The 16,350-nt window shown below is 36.5% G+C and overlaps 1 protein-coding gene across 1 annotated transcript; it reads right to left on the reverse strand.

Moving 5' to 3' along the window:
• Positions 1-321: 321 nt before the first annotated feature.
• Positions 322-16,258, reverse strand: LOC117996256 (uncharacterized). Its single transcript, XM_034984299.2, has 4 exons — positions 16,176-16,258; positions 15,687-15,771; positions 11,944-12,126; positions 322-1,380 (listed from the first exon to the last, which is right to left on the reverse strand). The coding sequence occupies exons 1-4, from the start codon at positions 16,184-16,186 to the stop codon at positions 964-966; spliced, it is 696 nt and encodes a 231-aa protein (XP_034840190.1). The 5' UTR covers positions 16,187-16,258; the 3' UTR covers positions 322-963.
• Between the last annotated feature and the right edge of the window lie 92 nt (positions 16,259-16,350).

The raw sequence follows: 16,350 nt of genomic DNA on the forward strand, positions 1-16,350 counted from the left end.
TGAATGAAGATTCAACACATTATTTTCCGTATTGTGATTACATACCTAACTAAATTAATTCTAAGCTTAATTACTTACTTTCTACTTCTCAAAGTGTAAAATAAGTATAACTTATAAAATAATGTAGGTACCTACCTAATTATAATAATAATATATTTAAGTCTTTTGTACACGCACATTTTTCTAACTATAATATATTTCTTACCATTATTTGATTACAACTTATAACCTTTTTCTGTACATTGTTTACTGTTATATATTTGATAATTATTTACTAAATAACTCATCTATTTACATAATATAAATCTTAAATAACTTGCTTACACATTCTACTTAAAGCCATCCTAGCCTCCTAGGTAATGAGCTAGCGAACAAAACGGTCAAACGGTGTAATTGCATCAAGTAAAAGTTTACAGGTGAAGCAAAAAAAACGGCCAAGTGCGAGTCAAGCTCGCGCAATGAGGGTTCCGTACTAGTCATATTTTTCGACATTTTGCAGGATAATTCAAAAACTATGATACATAAAAATAAATAAAAATCTGATTTAGAATGCACAGGGGAAGACCTTTCATATGATACCCCACTTGATATAGTTATCTTACTTAGAAAATTGAAAATACTAATTATTATTAGTTCATGACCACAAATTAATTTTTTGTGTGATCTAACCCTAAATTCACGGTTTTCAGATTTTTCCCCAAATGTCAGCTATAAGATCTACCTACCTGCCAAATTTCATGATTCTAGGTCAACGGGAAGTACCCTGTAGGTTTCTTGACAGACAGACGAACAGACAGACAACAAAGTGCTCCTATAAGGGTTCCGTTTTTCCTTTTGAGGTACGGAACCCTAAAAACTGAATGAAGCACTATATCTACACTGTTTTGTGTGCCAGCTCCTCAAATTTGTCGCTAATATTTCACATTGCCAGCAACTAAATATCATTTAATACAGACCTATTAGTTAACCTATAGAATATGATCTTTTGAATATTGCATGCCGTCTGCTTCGACAGAATTTCCGCTTAAACTTCCTGCGTGGCTGAAGCACTTTCAACCTCTCATTAACCGCGAGAGCTTCAACAATATGCGACCATTTCTGATCCAAATCCAAGTCCTCTGGTAATTTATCATTAATCAAAATTATAGGTTTGACAAAACAAACGCTCCTTTTTTCAGTTTTCCTATACCCTTTTCGAAGTGCTGATGATATTTCTGACCAGTCCTTCGGAGTTGAACCATCGGGTGTATTCACTTTCGAACTCTCTTTGCTCGATATGGCGGATATCTCTATATTGCTTTGAGACATTTCGGAAGTTCTTCCATCGTTGTCAGGATTGTCTGTGATAACGGCGTTTAGTGCCGCTTGTGCTGCCAGCAACTGAAAAAAAAGAAAACTAAGATTAATAACATGTATTTTTTTTAATATTTTTACGTCTGTCATCAGTACCTACTCGTATAATAAATGCGAAAGTGTGTTTGTCTGTTAGTTTATTGGTTTGTCGGTTGCTTGGTTGGTTAGTTTGTTAGTTTCTCCTTCAATCACGTCGCATTGGAGCAATGGATCAAAGTAATTTTTTGCATGGCTATAGTTCAAGACCTGGAGAGTGGAGTAGGCTACTTTTTATTCCAGGGAACCAAAGAGTTCCCACGGGATTTTTGGTATCTATCTATAAGAGATAAGTACTAAAATTATTTATCTTTATCTTTCAACTAGATACTAAATTAAAAACTATTTACTTACAAAATATACCTTTATTTTGGCAATACATCATTATTTTTTATGCAAAACAAATATTATTGGTAGGTACTATAAAACATTATAATATTGTTTTCACCGGCGAATAACGCACTATTTACTACATTTTAATTGAACCACTATTTCGAGAACAAAGGCTGCCAATGTAAACGATAGAAACTCGCTTACAGCGGAATAAATAGCTAAAAGCAGATAGCAGTAAAGTTTAAATACACTGGCCCAATGAGACGATAATATCTATAGAGGAGCAAACCTCAAACCATGTCAAAAAACGTTCCTAATTATATTTGTGATCAAAACATTAAGTAAAGCCTGACCAGAAAAATAAAACATCTCGTCATATTGCGGAAAACCCGTGGAACTAATTTATACAAGACGATATACTTATTGACCATAAACAATATTCTAGTGGCGCCCCCAGAGCAAGTTTTTTATATTGCTGGTCACGCTATACTACGGAAGCTTGGGACAAAAAACGTGCATAATATAAATTTTATTTATCCGTCTCTTTTACTTTTTCTTCCCAGCCCTTCAATCGATTTTGAGGAGATAGCTTGCTTCCCAGAACCTTAAGGACATAGGCTACTTTTGGTACCGGAAAATGGAAGTCACCATGGTATTTTCAAAAACCTAAATCCACATCGACGAAGAACCTAGCTTGCATCCTGAAGACCTTACCTATAGGCTACTTTTTATTCAAGTTTTTATACGGAAAATCAAGGTGTTTAGATGGATTTAAAAAACCGAAGCTTACGCAGACGCAGTCGCGGGCATCATCTAGTTAATGATAAAAGCACAAAATTTTGTGCATCTTGTCACCAGTGATAAAGCTCATTTTGTGGGGTTTTACTCGCTCTATAGTAACGTTAATCGTGCACACATAACATCTCACTGTATTGATGTGTAGGTATGTAGCAGGATTTCCACACACTAGCTCTCGACCACAAAGTCGTCGTAAAGTCGCGCGAAACGAATCTCTAGAGTCTAGCTTTTGGTCGCGAAACTAGAAAATTAAAGTGGAGTAGAAATGTATGAATAAAATTTTATTTACGGGTACATTCTCTTGCAATCTCGGTGACTAGCAAATCGTGTCCCAGATGGATTGGATTTGGGTTTACTGCTGGGTATAAAGCTTTTGTCGGGTCAGTTAGTTTCTACCTAATTATAAATAGATTCATCTAAGTAGGTAAGTATTACATTATCAGAAGAGACCTACTGGCTCTGTAGTGAGCCAGCGATGGATTGATCATGATGAAGCATTACATATTATATAGTGATGATGCCCGCAACTTCGTACGAGTGGATTTAAAATTTTAAAATCTCGTGAGACATCTTCGATTTTAGGGGATAGACGTAGGTACCTAGTCTATATCCTTATCTACCAAGTAGGACAAAACGTCGTCTATGCACATCTGCAAATAGATGACACCCACAACTTTGTCCATTTGGATTTAGGTGGGATCTCTTAAATTTTCCGGGACCAAAATGTACCTAGAGGATCCGTCGATCACATGATATAGATGATACGACCGTAAATACGACTCATTTGTGGAGTGGACATGAAGGACTCGCTGTCATCTCACAGTATGTGTACGCGGCAGAAAGTAATGTACATCGACCTTTAGAAGGAGATAGCAGATTTGTAGAGCATTGTCTCTGTTGTTGAGACCGACAAAACGTCATATAGGTATTAGTGACAGAGACAACGCTCTACAAAGCCGAAATATCATTCTAAAGGCCGATGTACATTACTTTTTGCCACGTACTGTACCAGGTTTTTAACGCTGGGGTACACACACACAGGTTCAAAAATTTAACACACATAAATGTAAGATATACATGTAAGTATTACAAGTACAGGGTTCAATAGTGGGTGGCGGTAAACAAACCGCACCGAGTGGCAGGTGTTTCAACCTTATAACTTCATAAATTTTAGTAGTTGAGGAGTACTTGTTGCCAGTCGAGCGTTATACGTTGTGGTTCTCATAGTTCCTTCTTGGAAACTTGGCTTATTGATCAGTACATACAACCAACAAAGTACCTACCTAAGTATTGAAATGGCAAAGCTGTAAACAGCTATTTCATAACTAATATTATGGTTATACCTACATGTACCTAGTCCTAATGGTTATTACTTATTAGTAGAGGTATATTATCTACACTATAAAATATACGGAAACTTGAAATTGTAAGCTTTAATATAGATAGCCCTGGCTTACTGTCTTGTTAACGTGATTTGAGAAATATTCAATACGCTGACGCGGGCGGGTCCCTTTGACTGCTCTCATCTCATAAGAGAGAGAGAGTTAAGAGATAAGAGTCTATGCGGTAGAAGGAGAGTTGTTTGTCAAATTTTAGACCGCAGTGCACTTTATTGCGTGATAACAAAAACCGCTACTTATTCAAAGTTTTAACGTCTTTGCGGAGCGAGAATTTTGTATCTGTACCTGTAAGGTGCTATTAAGTATTTAAGCTTAGTATAGGATTTTACATCTCACTAACCTTAATGGAATTCAAGCGTTAAACATTTCATCGTTAAAATAAAGTAAAATTAACTACCTTGTTTTAATGCTCAAGTTTCTCCATACATCTATAGCCAGCGCTCCAAACGGAAATGATAAAATCTTTGACTTTAAATCAAGGACCCTTGGTTCCAGTTTACTCTGACGTTATTGTTTCGACTCTCGAATTAAATCAACCTTTGTGAGATGAAAAATCTCATACTAAGCACTCTGTGGTTTAGACGGCCATTTCAGAATACCCTCCCACCAGTTAGTCCCAGTTAAATTGTCCTGACAAAACAGAGAATGACACCCACAGCTCGTCACATTGTAGAGAATTGGGCGTTGAACTTAAATTGGAAACGTTGGTTTTAACACTCCATCGTAAAATGTAATGACTTCTTTAGTTCTCGGTGCTCAAACTAATTGAAAGCGATTTACACTCGCTTTGTCTTCCATTTTAGGGTAACACATTAACACATGAGATAAATTGGAGGATGGATTTGACAATGAAAAGGACGTACCTACCTACTGATATTAATATGATGATGATTGAGTGTTATTATTCCCCTGTGGAGCTTAGGGTTGCAGTAGTTGTTTTCCATTTCCCATGTACTTCTGTCCTTGGAAACCGTCTTGACATGGTTCCACGATCAATGGACCTTTTTTTATACAGATACAAGTTAACCCTTGACTGCAGTCTCACCTGGTGAAGTTTTGATGCAGTCTAAGATTGAAGCGGACTAACCTGGAAGGGGTATGGTAGTTTTAATTAAACCCTAAATTATCAGAACGCTAAATCGCTTGGCGGCACGGCTTTGCCGGTAGAGTGGTAACTAGCCACGGCCAAAGCCTCCTACCAGTCCAGACCAGAATACATTTAGAAATTATAAAATTCCAAATTTTTCTCGACTGGAATCGACCTCGAGACTTCCCTCGAGAAAACCTCGTCCAGGGACTGCAACTGGTTGGAAATAATGTCCGCCACAATATAAAAAAACTAGCATGGCTTTTTATGCGTTTACCAGTTTTTTAATAGGGTACCATTAGAAAACATAATATCGTAATAGTAATAGAAACCTAAATATTGTTTTATTTCGATGTCATATTATTATTCCAACTATAACATTCCATTCAGTTATTACTAACGAGCACAATAACATGGTAGTCAACATGAATCAACTAGAATCTAGATCAATTATTATGTTTAACTAAAGGTCGAAGGTTATAAAATGTTAGCGGCTTACATCTTTCCCTTTCAAAAACTGTTTTGTTATAAGCCATTGATCTTTACCCTTTGATAGATATATCCCATAAATTACTTACTTCTACCTACCTAATCTATTTTTACTAGATGAACCGCGATTACAGCCGCGTGGATTTAGATAGGTTTTAAAAATCTCACGGGAACTCCTATAGAGTTCGCTGGATAACTATTATGCATGCAAAAATCACTTTATTCCGAGCATTGCTCCGTTGCGGTGTGATTGGAGGATAAACCAACAAACAAATACGCTTTCGTATATTATAATTAAGGATTGAAACTAAGGGTGCATGTTGGTGATTTTTAAATCTATTATAACAAAATAGTTACTTAAAGCACCTAGTACATTTTTAAGTACCTACAATAACAGTAAACTATTTTAGTTAACTTTATCCTTACCAAAAGATGGGTTCAGACAGACTACCGAGAAGGATACAAATATTTGAATGCATCTAAGAAAATTATTATTTTCGGGGCATTCAAAGACATTATTTTACCTAAACAAACTCAAAGAAACAACCGTGGTCGCTATCATTTCATTAATAAATGTCACTTCGCTATATCTTGTTGCCTTATCGTTTCTGAAAATCTAATTTTCGACACCTCCAAAGTTAATTTGAGACTTCATTAAATTAGGAACTTTATCAAGATGTGTAAAATGTTGTGCTGCCAGAGATAAATTATCTCTTGTAACTTTTATCGCTTTGTGAACTTTGAAATGCTATCATTTATTTTTATTATGATACTCTTTGATTTTCCGGGATAAAAAGTAGCCACAGACGTAAAGTAGCCTATGTCACTCTCCAGGTCTTTAACTATATCGATGCAAAAAATCACGTCAATCCATTGCTCCGTTGCGCCGTGATTGAAGGACAAACCAACAAACTAAGAAACAAGCACACTTTCACATTCGATCGACTTCGTCTGCGTGCATTCAGGTTTTCAAAAAACCCTGTAAGTACCTACTCCTCGATTTTCGGGATAAAAAATAGCCTTTATTTGGCTCCAGGATGCAAGTTATTACAAATAACTATATAGTTGATGCCCGCGTCTTGAAATAAATGGGTTTAAGTTTTTAATATTCCGTGGAAGCTTTTTGATTAGATATATATTATCAGGGATAAAAAGTAGCATATGTCCATCTTTGGGATGCAAACTATCTCTGTAAGTACCTCAAAATCGGTTAAACGGATGGGCCGTGAAAACGTAGCAGACAGACAGACACACTTTTACATTTAAAATATTAATTTGGATAGGTTGCTAGGTTTGCAAATGATTTATGTTGCTGAAAATTACTTATTCAATATCTGCCTGACTTCATTATTGGTAAGTGTGGCCAAATTTGCAAATAATAAAAAGTTTTGCTGGTTTGGTCCTAACTCCTACGTACCCTAGGCCTGGCACTGTGGCTAAGAAAATATTTTTTCTTCATAAATCGTTTGCGTAATCTATGATCTTTCAAATCCGATTTATTATTACAGGCACGTATCAAAAAGGTTTCCACCGCGTCGGTACGTGCAAAAAATGTGCAGATTTAGGTTAATTTCCGAAATCTATCGAAAATAGAGTTTGGCCCGGACAAACACAACATGCTACGACAACTAAGTATTTCTAAAGGCCCTTTCAGTTTCTACAATACTTGCAGTGTTAGTACCTACATTCTGAGTGCATTCTGAAATGAGAAGAGATGAGAGAAGTCGCGGGCATCAGATAGTCTAAATATATAAAAGGAAAAGGTGACTGCCTGATTGACTGACTGATCTATCAACGCACAGCTCAAACTACTGGACGAATCGGGCTGAAATTTGGCACGCAGATAGCTATTATGACGTAGGCATCCGCTAAGAAAGGATTTTTTGAAAATTCAACCCCTAAGGTGGTGAAATAGGGGTTTGAAGTTTGTGTAGCCCACGCGGATAAAGTCGCGGGAATAAGCTAGTTTACAATAAGAAGTGTGTGGAGAAGCCGCACTCTTGCCATCGAGTTCCGCAACTTTTTACAGTTCCTTAATAGTTTAATACAAATTTATTTTCAAATGGAGCCTGTATGACGTTTTGCCTTGCTCTTGCCCTTGTGCGTTGCTGTCGTCACGTTTTTTGTTTGACTAAGGCTTTAATAGAGGTCCTACAACCTACACTGATTTGTCAAGGTCGAACTGAAACCTATGCGATTGAGAAACATGAGACGTGGCAAGTAAACACACCTTTCCGTGATTTAAGAATCTTTTAGAAGATAGAGGTTCTAATTAGAGTCTGGGATTAAATAAATATTTAGAAACGGATTAGGCGGTGTGGGCAGAAATGTATATTTAGTGATACGTTAGAGTTAAAATAGGGTTCAAGTTTATTTTAATGCTGATGATTCACAGGATTTTAATAGTCTACTCCTATTTTACGATGTCCATTGAAGAAGAGCATAATTTTTTTTAAAAAAACATTGAATGGAAAGAAATTATGAACTTTTGGGAACCGCTTTTATTTACTGATGCTTTGTAATTCTCGATATTGTATTTCCTTTACAGCATTTTTAAAATCAGCGAAATACCTATAGTACGCGACAGGTTGAAATGGCTATTGGGATTTGAGATGGGGGGACGCCCACGTACACCCGCACGTCACCCGCGCTATCCCGCACCGGGTAAGCGCGGAGGCTGCGCGGGTGTGTGGGGCGTCCCCACCCCGATTACCATCTCGAGCTGTCACGTAGGTATATATCTACAAATTCATCTATAATACAATAAAATAAACTGACGCCTGCAGGAGATAGATATTATTACCTACATCGCTGCGAAACCGTAGCAGCGAAAATGCTGAAGTACCAACCCTACACCTTAACTGTTATTGTACGTACTTACATGTTCCCTTTAAATATGAAATATACCTAGGTTCACTTAATATAATATATCAAAGGAAAACATCTTAGTAAACCTGCATTCCTGAGAATTCTCCATAATGTTCGGTTTCGGTTTCGGTTTAAAGACATCCTAATGTTTTTAAAGGTTTGTGAAGTCTGTCAACCCGCACTTGGCTAGCGTGATGGACTAGGGCCTATACCCTCTTTATTCTGAAAGGGGACTCTTGCTCAGTATCAGTAGTGAGTCGGCGATGAGTTAGATAATGACGATAACCTGTTTCTATTTCATGGTCTGATAAAAAAATTAAAATACCTACCTACCTTAATGTAGTAAACTCAAACATTTCTTGACCAGTATATTTAACGCATTTTAAATTTACTTTGTTTAGTTAAAATGACTGAAGTGTTTGCCGATATTTAAATTTTATCTGTTGAGAATATATTATATAGAGTTGAGAATCACTGTAGATTGTTTCTATAACCTTGCGGCATACCTTTGCAGCATTATAAACATTAAGGGAAAGTAAACAAGTTCGAGCCTCAATCTGTTTGTGTAACGGACAGACAAGCTGCACTTGCCCATGATCATATTATATTAAATACCAATCTATGTACATGTATGTATATGTGTCCAAAATTATATAACCTCCTCCACACAAACGAAAATTAAAACCAAAAGTAACCACTTTTTAATGAGCTTCTGTAATTAAGTAAGATACGGAATTTTAAGCAAAGAATAAGTAGCTATTCATTAATACCTACATATAGGTATTACCTAGCTACCTAGGTAAGTACCTTGAAACATCAATCATCATCCCATGTACCTAAGTGAACTTTTGTTCTTTTTTGAGAAAATAAAGTCTTTTAAACCTAAACATAAATACCTCGTCGTTAAAAAGTAAAAGATAGCGGTTAACTGAAAACGATTGATCGTAGCTTCAGATCTCACCAGTATAGGTATAATATATTAATCTTATCTACTCTTACCATAAGCCATGAGCTCATAATTGGAGAAGAACGCAGAGTATTACTCTCCTCGAAACTTCCTGTTTTAAACTTCATTTATGTAAATCAAAAAGAAAAGTAAAAAAATGAAAATATAAGAAAGTAAGTTCCAAGCCTTTGATGATTGTCTGAGTTATGACTTAAGACACTATCGAGGTATCAATGTAAAGCATAGTATTTATATTACTGCAACTCAACTCATTAATATTATAGAAAAAAAAATGTGCAGCCCTGATGAAATAGAACTAAAAAACTCTTTATTCATCACCCTAAAATAAAAATGAACATCTCTGTGTGTGATGAAAGCATTGACAGATTCTCTCGGCGATTTGAATGAAAGCTGTAAGTCATAGGCGTATAAAGCTGTAAGCAGTGTGTGTGTAAATAGCTGTTGTCTACAGAGTACTTATTACTATTCACTCTATTCAGTACCTAACTATGTTTTAATAATTATCACCCCTATATATTACAAATCCAACATCTGACTGATCAAAAAGAGTAATTTATTACCTATTTTGAATAAATCATTTGACTTTGACTTTGACTTTGAATAAGTATGCCATGAAGCACGCCAAAAGTTTTTTTTTAATTATTCAACCCTGAGTTGTTAAAAGTCGGCCAATATCCATCGTAACTTCTACGTTTTATGATTTGTTCGTATACCCCAGATTAAAGAATGGATACCTATTGTCTTTCTGGATTGCTAGGCTTAGTACCTATAGTTGGGGGGAAAATAAGCGCGAGCTCTTAGTGGCTCTGCTTCTTCTCAATCGTTGGCAGAGTGGTCGTGGCTATGAATTTTCCTTAACTGCTGTTCGTGCGATATCAAAGGTTACTGACGCTAATTTCCTTTTTAGGTTAACTAAGTAGGTACTTATTATAATTAACTTGCTTTAAGGTTGATTAAAATATCATAGAGACACAATGGTCTCAGACGCTTGTGCACTGAAAAGAGCTCTACCTATCTGAAAACGCATGCTGCTGAGGGAAGTTGTTTTTGGACACTTACAAAGGCATTCCCTGTGCGAGGCTACCTGTTGATCCTCGAAGGCTTGATGGCCGGAAAAAGAGCATAATATGCGAGAAGTTCGAGATACCTAATAAAGGAGTGGACCCGTCAAAAGTAACTACTTAGAAACTATAATAATTAAATACTAAGAATCGCCACAAGTTTTTTTTGATGACCACAGGATGATAATGGTGAACAATTTACAAAAAACATATTTTGCACCTAAAGCACAATTCACGACAGTTAGGGAACTTTTAACAAAACGAAGCTATAACGAGGCTTCGAAGTCACTAGCAGGCGTCAAATGTTAGTACATTTGACGCAGGTAGCCCTAAAGTAGCCCTATTTTTCTTTGATTTTACGTCACCATTGCCTAATGTTTGGCATATCGTCGATTCAGGACAAGCCGAGAGTTCCCTCACTCTAGTTTACCCTGCCTAAAGTGTAATTTTGCCTTTAGGCGTAAAATGCGTACCTGACATTGAGTGAACGTTGAACGCGTCCTAATTCATTGATCGTAAACAGTCTGTCAAAGCGGCATCACTCTATATTAGACGGCGGGTGTTTAGTTGTTTACCCTGATGCACGGCGGCGGTAAATGAATCAGCCCGTATTGTTTACACATCGAACATTTCAATGCTTTCAAGCCAATTTTGTAAAGTTACTCTAACACGAGTTTCGCGAGTTTCTGACTTACCTACCGGCTACATTTTACTGTTTGTGTCTCGCTTTAGATTAAAAAAAAACTGGCTAAGTGCGTGTCAGGCTCGCGCAACGAGGGTTCCGTACCACAGTCGTATTTTTTCGACATTTTGCACGATAATTCAAAAACTATGATGCATAAAATAAATAAAATTCGGTTTTAGAATGCACAGGTCATTCGATATAGTTACTTACTTCGAAAATGGAAAATACTAATTAGTAGGTTCATGACCACAATTAATTGTTTTTTGTGTGATGTAACCACAAATTCACGGTTTTCAGTTTTTTCCCCGAATGTCTGCTATAAGACCTACCTACCTGCCAAATTTCATGATTCTAGGTCAACGGGAAGTACCCTGTAGGTTTCTTGACAGACCGACAGACAGACAGACAGACAACAAAGTGATCCTATAAGGGTTCCGTTTTTCCGTACGGAACCCTAAAAACCAGTCAGGTGCGAGTCAGACTCGCATACGAAGGGTCCTTACTATCGTACAAGTAATGATCTGTACCATAACATTTTTATGTAGAACACTGCAAGTTTATGAAAACCTTTGTTAAATAAATTGATTATGATGATGATGATGATGATGAATGATGATAGGTAATTGGTAACATAACTTTGTTAGGTTTGAGTGAAATTAACAAGAGGCACAAAACCGCACCTACTAGCATTTTAAATTCTTCAGATTGGGTATTATTGTACTTTCTGATTGTCAATTGCTGAATTTGCAGTGATGTAGTGGTGATAATTTATTACGTAAACTTAAAACTAAAGCTACGCGGGTTCCAAACGCGCCCAGGTCTGAGAAGAGCCCACTAAAACTAAGATAATATAATAAACTTCATACCCTTTTCTTATCCCTCGATGCGGTGTACAACACCCATCCTACATACACGAACATTATAAGCGCAGGTACCACCAGGCTGGCTACCACGGGTATCTTGCGCACCCAGGCATGGTATAGCGCCACCATCAGGAGGCAGATCCCCACGAGAATCGCGATCAATCTTCCTGTGCGTTGTCTTTCTTCCTGAAAATAATGAGAAATTCGGATACTTATAATAGAGCCAATGAGAGATTGCGTTTTTGACATCTGTCAGTTACATACAAAATAATATTGTGTGCCCCTTCGGCCCCTATTACTTTGTTAAATTAAATCGGCCTTGAGACAGGTGTAGCCTGAGTGGGGTGTCAGCCAGGTAAGCTCCCAGTGCGCCTAGGTGCTGCTGGTCCCTTTTGGATACGTCCGAGGAGAAGAGCAGTATTCGGGCCGGTGCATCCCGGTAACATGCCTAACAATTTCTCTTCGTGGATATTCAATGAACCAAAAACTTAATTTGCTGTAATCCGCTGAAACAGGTCGAATCTGTATGATGCAACATGCAGCATGCAAAATGCACCGCCCGCCCTCTCACTGCTAACTATGCAGGAAAAGCAGCCACTCGGCAAGCAATACGCACCACCACCACGCAGCACCACACAAATCCCAAAACACACTAGACGCATTACGTTTCGGCCCGACACGGAGCATCCTCAGGAGATGACCTTCCAATTGCAAAGACTTTGCAATTGTGCATTTACCTGATAAGTGAGACTAACCTCTAACGAAAGTTATAACCACCCAAGTTTATAAAATAAACAAGGAACATGGAAGCGAAATCCTGAATATTCAACGTGTCCCACACATACGCACGACCATAATTTAATCATCCGCATTGATTGACTAATTGACGTGGTTACCGGCGAAATACTGACACGTGTGACAGGTAGATATTCAGAATAATCTTATACCAAATAAAATACTAGGTAATGCCCGCGACTTTGCCTATGTGGATTTAGGGTTTAAAAAAATTCGTGTAACTTTGATTTTTTTGGGTTAAAAAGTAGCCTATGTCACTCTCTCCAGTTCTTTAACTATTCACGTCGATCCATTGCTCCATTGCGACGTGATGAAGGACAAACAAACAAACCAATAAACCGCTAAATTGTTGATGATTGTTACAAATAGGGTGCTTATTTAGTTTTAACTAAATGGGCATCATTTAGTTTTATGAAGATGTGGATTTAGGTTTTCTTAAATCCCGAGGGAACTCTTTGATTTTCCGGGAGAAAAGGTAACTTATGTCCGCCTCCGGGATACAAGCTACATTACAAGCTGTAACGTCAAAATCGGATAAACGGTTAAATAGGACGTAAACAGGTAACACATTGACAGACATACTTTTGCATTTATATATTGCCTACTATATGGATTTTATCTTTCTTTGCATCGCAATCCGCCTTACTGAGGGTCATGTTTTCTCGGAATCATACGACTCGACCTTATTTCGATTTCAGTTACTAAGTGATTATTATTTCAACGGGCACAAAGAAAGAGACTTATTGAAAAAAACTGGCCAAATGAGAGTCGGATTCGCGCACCGAGGGTTCCGTATTTGGGTATTTTTTTCGACATTTTGCACGATAAAACAAAAACTATTATATAGTAAAATAAATAAAAACTTGGTTTAGAATATATAGGTATGTAGGATAAGCTCTTTCATATGATACCCCACTTGGTATAGTTATATTACTTTTAAAATTGAAAATACTAATATTTTTTTGTGTGATGGAATCACAAATCCACGTACTATAAAACCTACCTATACCAGCCAATTTTCATGATTCTAGGTCAATGGGAAGTGGTTTTCTTGACAGACACGACGGACAGATGTACAGACGCACAGATAGACAGACAGACGGACAGACAGACAGACCACGAAGTGATTCTATAAGAGTTTCCTTTTGAGGTATGGAACTTTAACAAAGAGATCCCACCCACGCCCACGGGGGGTTTTTGAAAACCTAAATAGACAGGGGCAACGTCACGGGAAAACGCTAGTCTTTGAATATAAATGGGCGGATGGCGGATGTCGTAACCTCTAGGCTATCACGGCTTCTCTATACCTAGGTAGATATAACTATGTATCTTTGCTTAATTTAAAAGCTATTCACAAAAATGTTTAGCGCCCGTAAAGAATTTGCAGAAAGCTTGCTGTAAAAATACCGTGGGTTGGAAATCACAACATGTGGCTCAGGTATTGTACAATTTTACAAACACGATTATTTCACTCGCTGAAAATCTTTTTAAGCTTAGTAAGCACCTACATGTGGAGAATTAAAACGTAGGAACGTAAAGGAGCAAAAAGTTTTAGAAAACTTGAAAAGCTCTTTTATTTATTTTTAATTAGGTACAGCTGTATAAAATTAAAATTCTAATAGAATTGGCTTATCTTGCCCAAATCTATTTATTATTGTTTCTTACTTCTGTATACGCTCACAGACCACCAAGCAGGTAGAACACCTACTCAATCGATTTCAACGAAAATTGGCCCAAAGCCAATTTGGTATCTGGGGAAGGACGAGGATACCCCAGGATAGGATTACCTATCTTACGAAAACAAAGTTTTCCTAAAGACTTTATAGAAAAAATTCAAGTAGACTAAATCGCGGATAAAAGCTACGAGTACTCGATGTGAAGATATCCAAGCCAGTAAGTGCTTAATATAAACTTAATTATAGCTAAGCAGCAAGATTTTATTTTAAGCACAATGTTATTTCAATTTGCTCATACTATGATCTGTCAATGCTTGATCTTAGGCCATCGTAACTGAAACGTAGGCTGCAGTGAGTAAAAATAAACTACTAATTAATACAAATCTAATGCATGTATGTACTAGCTTTAAAGATAAAATCGCGCATTAATTAAATTGCAGCAACTTTACACTTATAAGTGTAAATGTAAATACTTACGTCAGAATGAAATATTTTTGTTTTATAAGTAATATTTTAGTCTGGTTGTTAAATATTTATTGTTATGTAGAGTAGCAATGTGCTACATGTTAAAGTCCATTAAATAAAAGTCAACTGTCTAAACAAATTCTATCTTATTATTATTATAAGAATAAAAAAACGGTTGCAAGATTTATTAGTTTTTCTTGAAAAACGATTTTAAGTTTTAATAAAAGTATTTCAAACAGACCAAAAAAACTAACTTCTCAACCTCGCAATACGGTATTCACTCTCACTTCGAATATTTCAAGAGAAATGTTGCACCCGTGTACAGCCGTAGTGGGAAAGCCTTCGAGAAAGTTAAACGAAGCTAAGATAAATTAATTTTAGTAACAGTTAGTAACACTCAAAAAAATGACAGTCACCGGGGGCTGCTAACAGAAGTGAAAACTTAACAGAAGTGGACAGTATTATTAAAGTGTTTCGGATTTCCCAATTAAATTTATTGTATCAAAAATTAATATTTCATAATTTGTAAATTAAAACTATTAACATAAGTGTAATTTTACATCTATTGGCACTCCAACTGCTATTCGAATTAGCAGTCAGTGACGCCACCTCGAATTTTTATCCCAAAATCGCCCAACGGGCGTAAAGAAGTTACCTATTCATGACACCATCATGCATTGCATAAGTTTGCTGAATTGTGTATGTTCGTCTGTACAATTTGCCTTTTCGCATACAAGGTTTAGTAAATAGTTAACAAAGTGGGTTGGTAAATTAGCAAAAAGGTTAATAAGTAAAATTTATTAGATTTACCTTTACAGAAGACACAGACGCGCTATGTAGCAAGTTGACAGAGCTCCTTACCTCGTTCACGTTAGTTAGTTTCAGATTCATAGTGCTGTCAAAGTAAAATCACGATTAACAAAATAATAAACACTATAAAACTTCAACAGTGTATTTAAACTGCACCGTTTTAACTTTTATTAAACATTCGTAAACACGTGAATTTTATTTTAGAATTTTATTCATCTCTTGCAAATAAAATGAATTCAAAAATGTCTATTTTAGAGTTTAATTCGTTTATTCGTTGAAATTAATTTCCTTTATCACTATACCTAAGTACCACTGTACATAAAAATAAACACCTACCTAATTATTGTGGATTTCAAAAAGATGCATTTTAAATTTTAATTGAATTAAGTAGGTGTTCAATTCAAATTTTTTTTAATAAAAAAAATCTATTTTTTATAATAGAAGGTATGTATTTCAAAAGAAAGTATGTTTATAAGGGTAGAAACACACCTTCCACTCATAAACACGCGTGTCCGATACAATATCGCGCGATCCCACCCGCAGTGCGTATGCGCGTAGGTACTCACTGTTGGGCGCCGGCACACTGCAAAATTAACGCGAATGCATAATCATCTTCCGCCGTATTTACTTCGCTCGTTAAAAACGCGTAAACCTCTACCTCAGT

This window comes from Maniola hyperantus, chromosome 3 (assembly GCF_902806685.2).
Source record: "Maniola hyperantus chromosome 3, iAphHyp1.2, whole genome shotgun sequence".
NCBI classification, from domain to species: Eukaryota; Metazoa; Arthropoda; class Insecta; order Lepidoptera; family Nymphalidae; genus Maniola; species Maniola hyperantus.

Bases quoted from the DNA above. Each gene is read 5' to 3' on its own strand.
- LOC117996256 (XM_034984299.2), bottom strand. The intron at 12,127-15,686 runs GTAAATCTAATA...CATTATTTTCAG, and splicing joins CGTCTGTGTCTTCTGTAAAG to GAAGAAAGACAACGCACAGG. The intron at 1,381-11,943 runs GTATGAAGTTTA...CTTTTTTTTCAG, and splicing joins CATCGAGGGATAAGAAAAGG to TTGCTGGCAGCACAAGCGGC.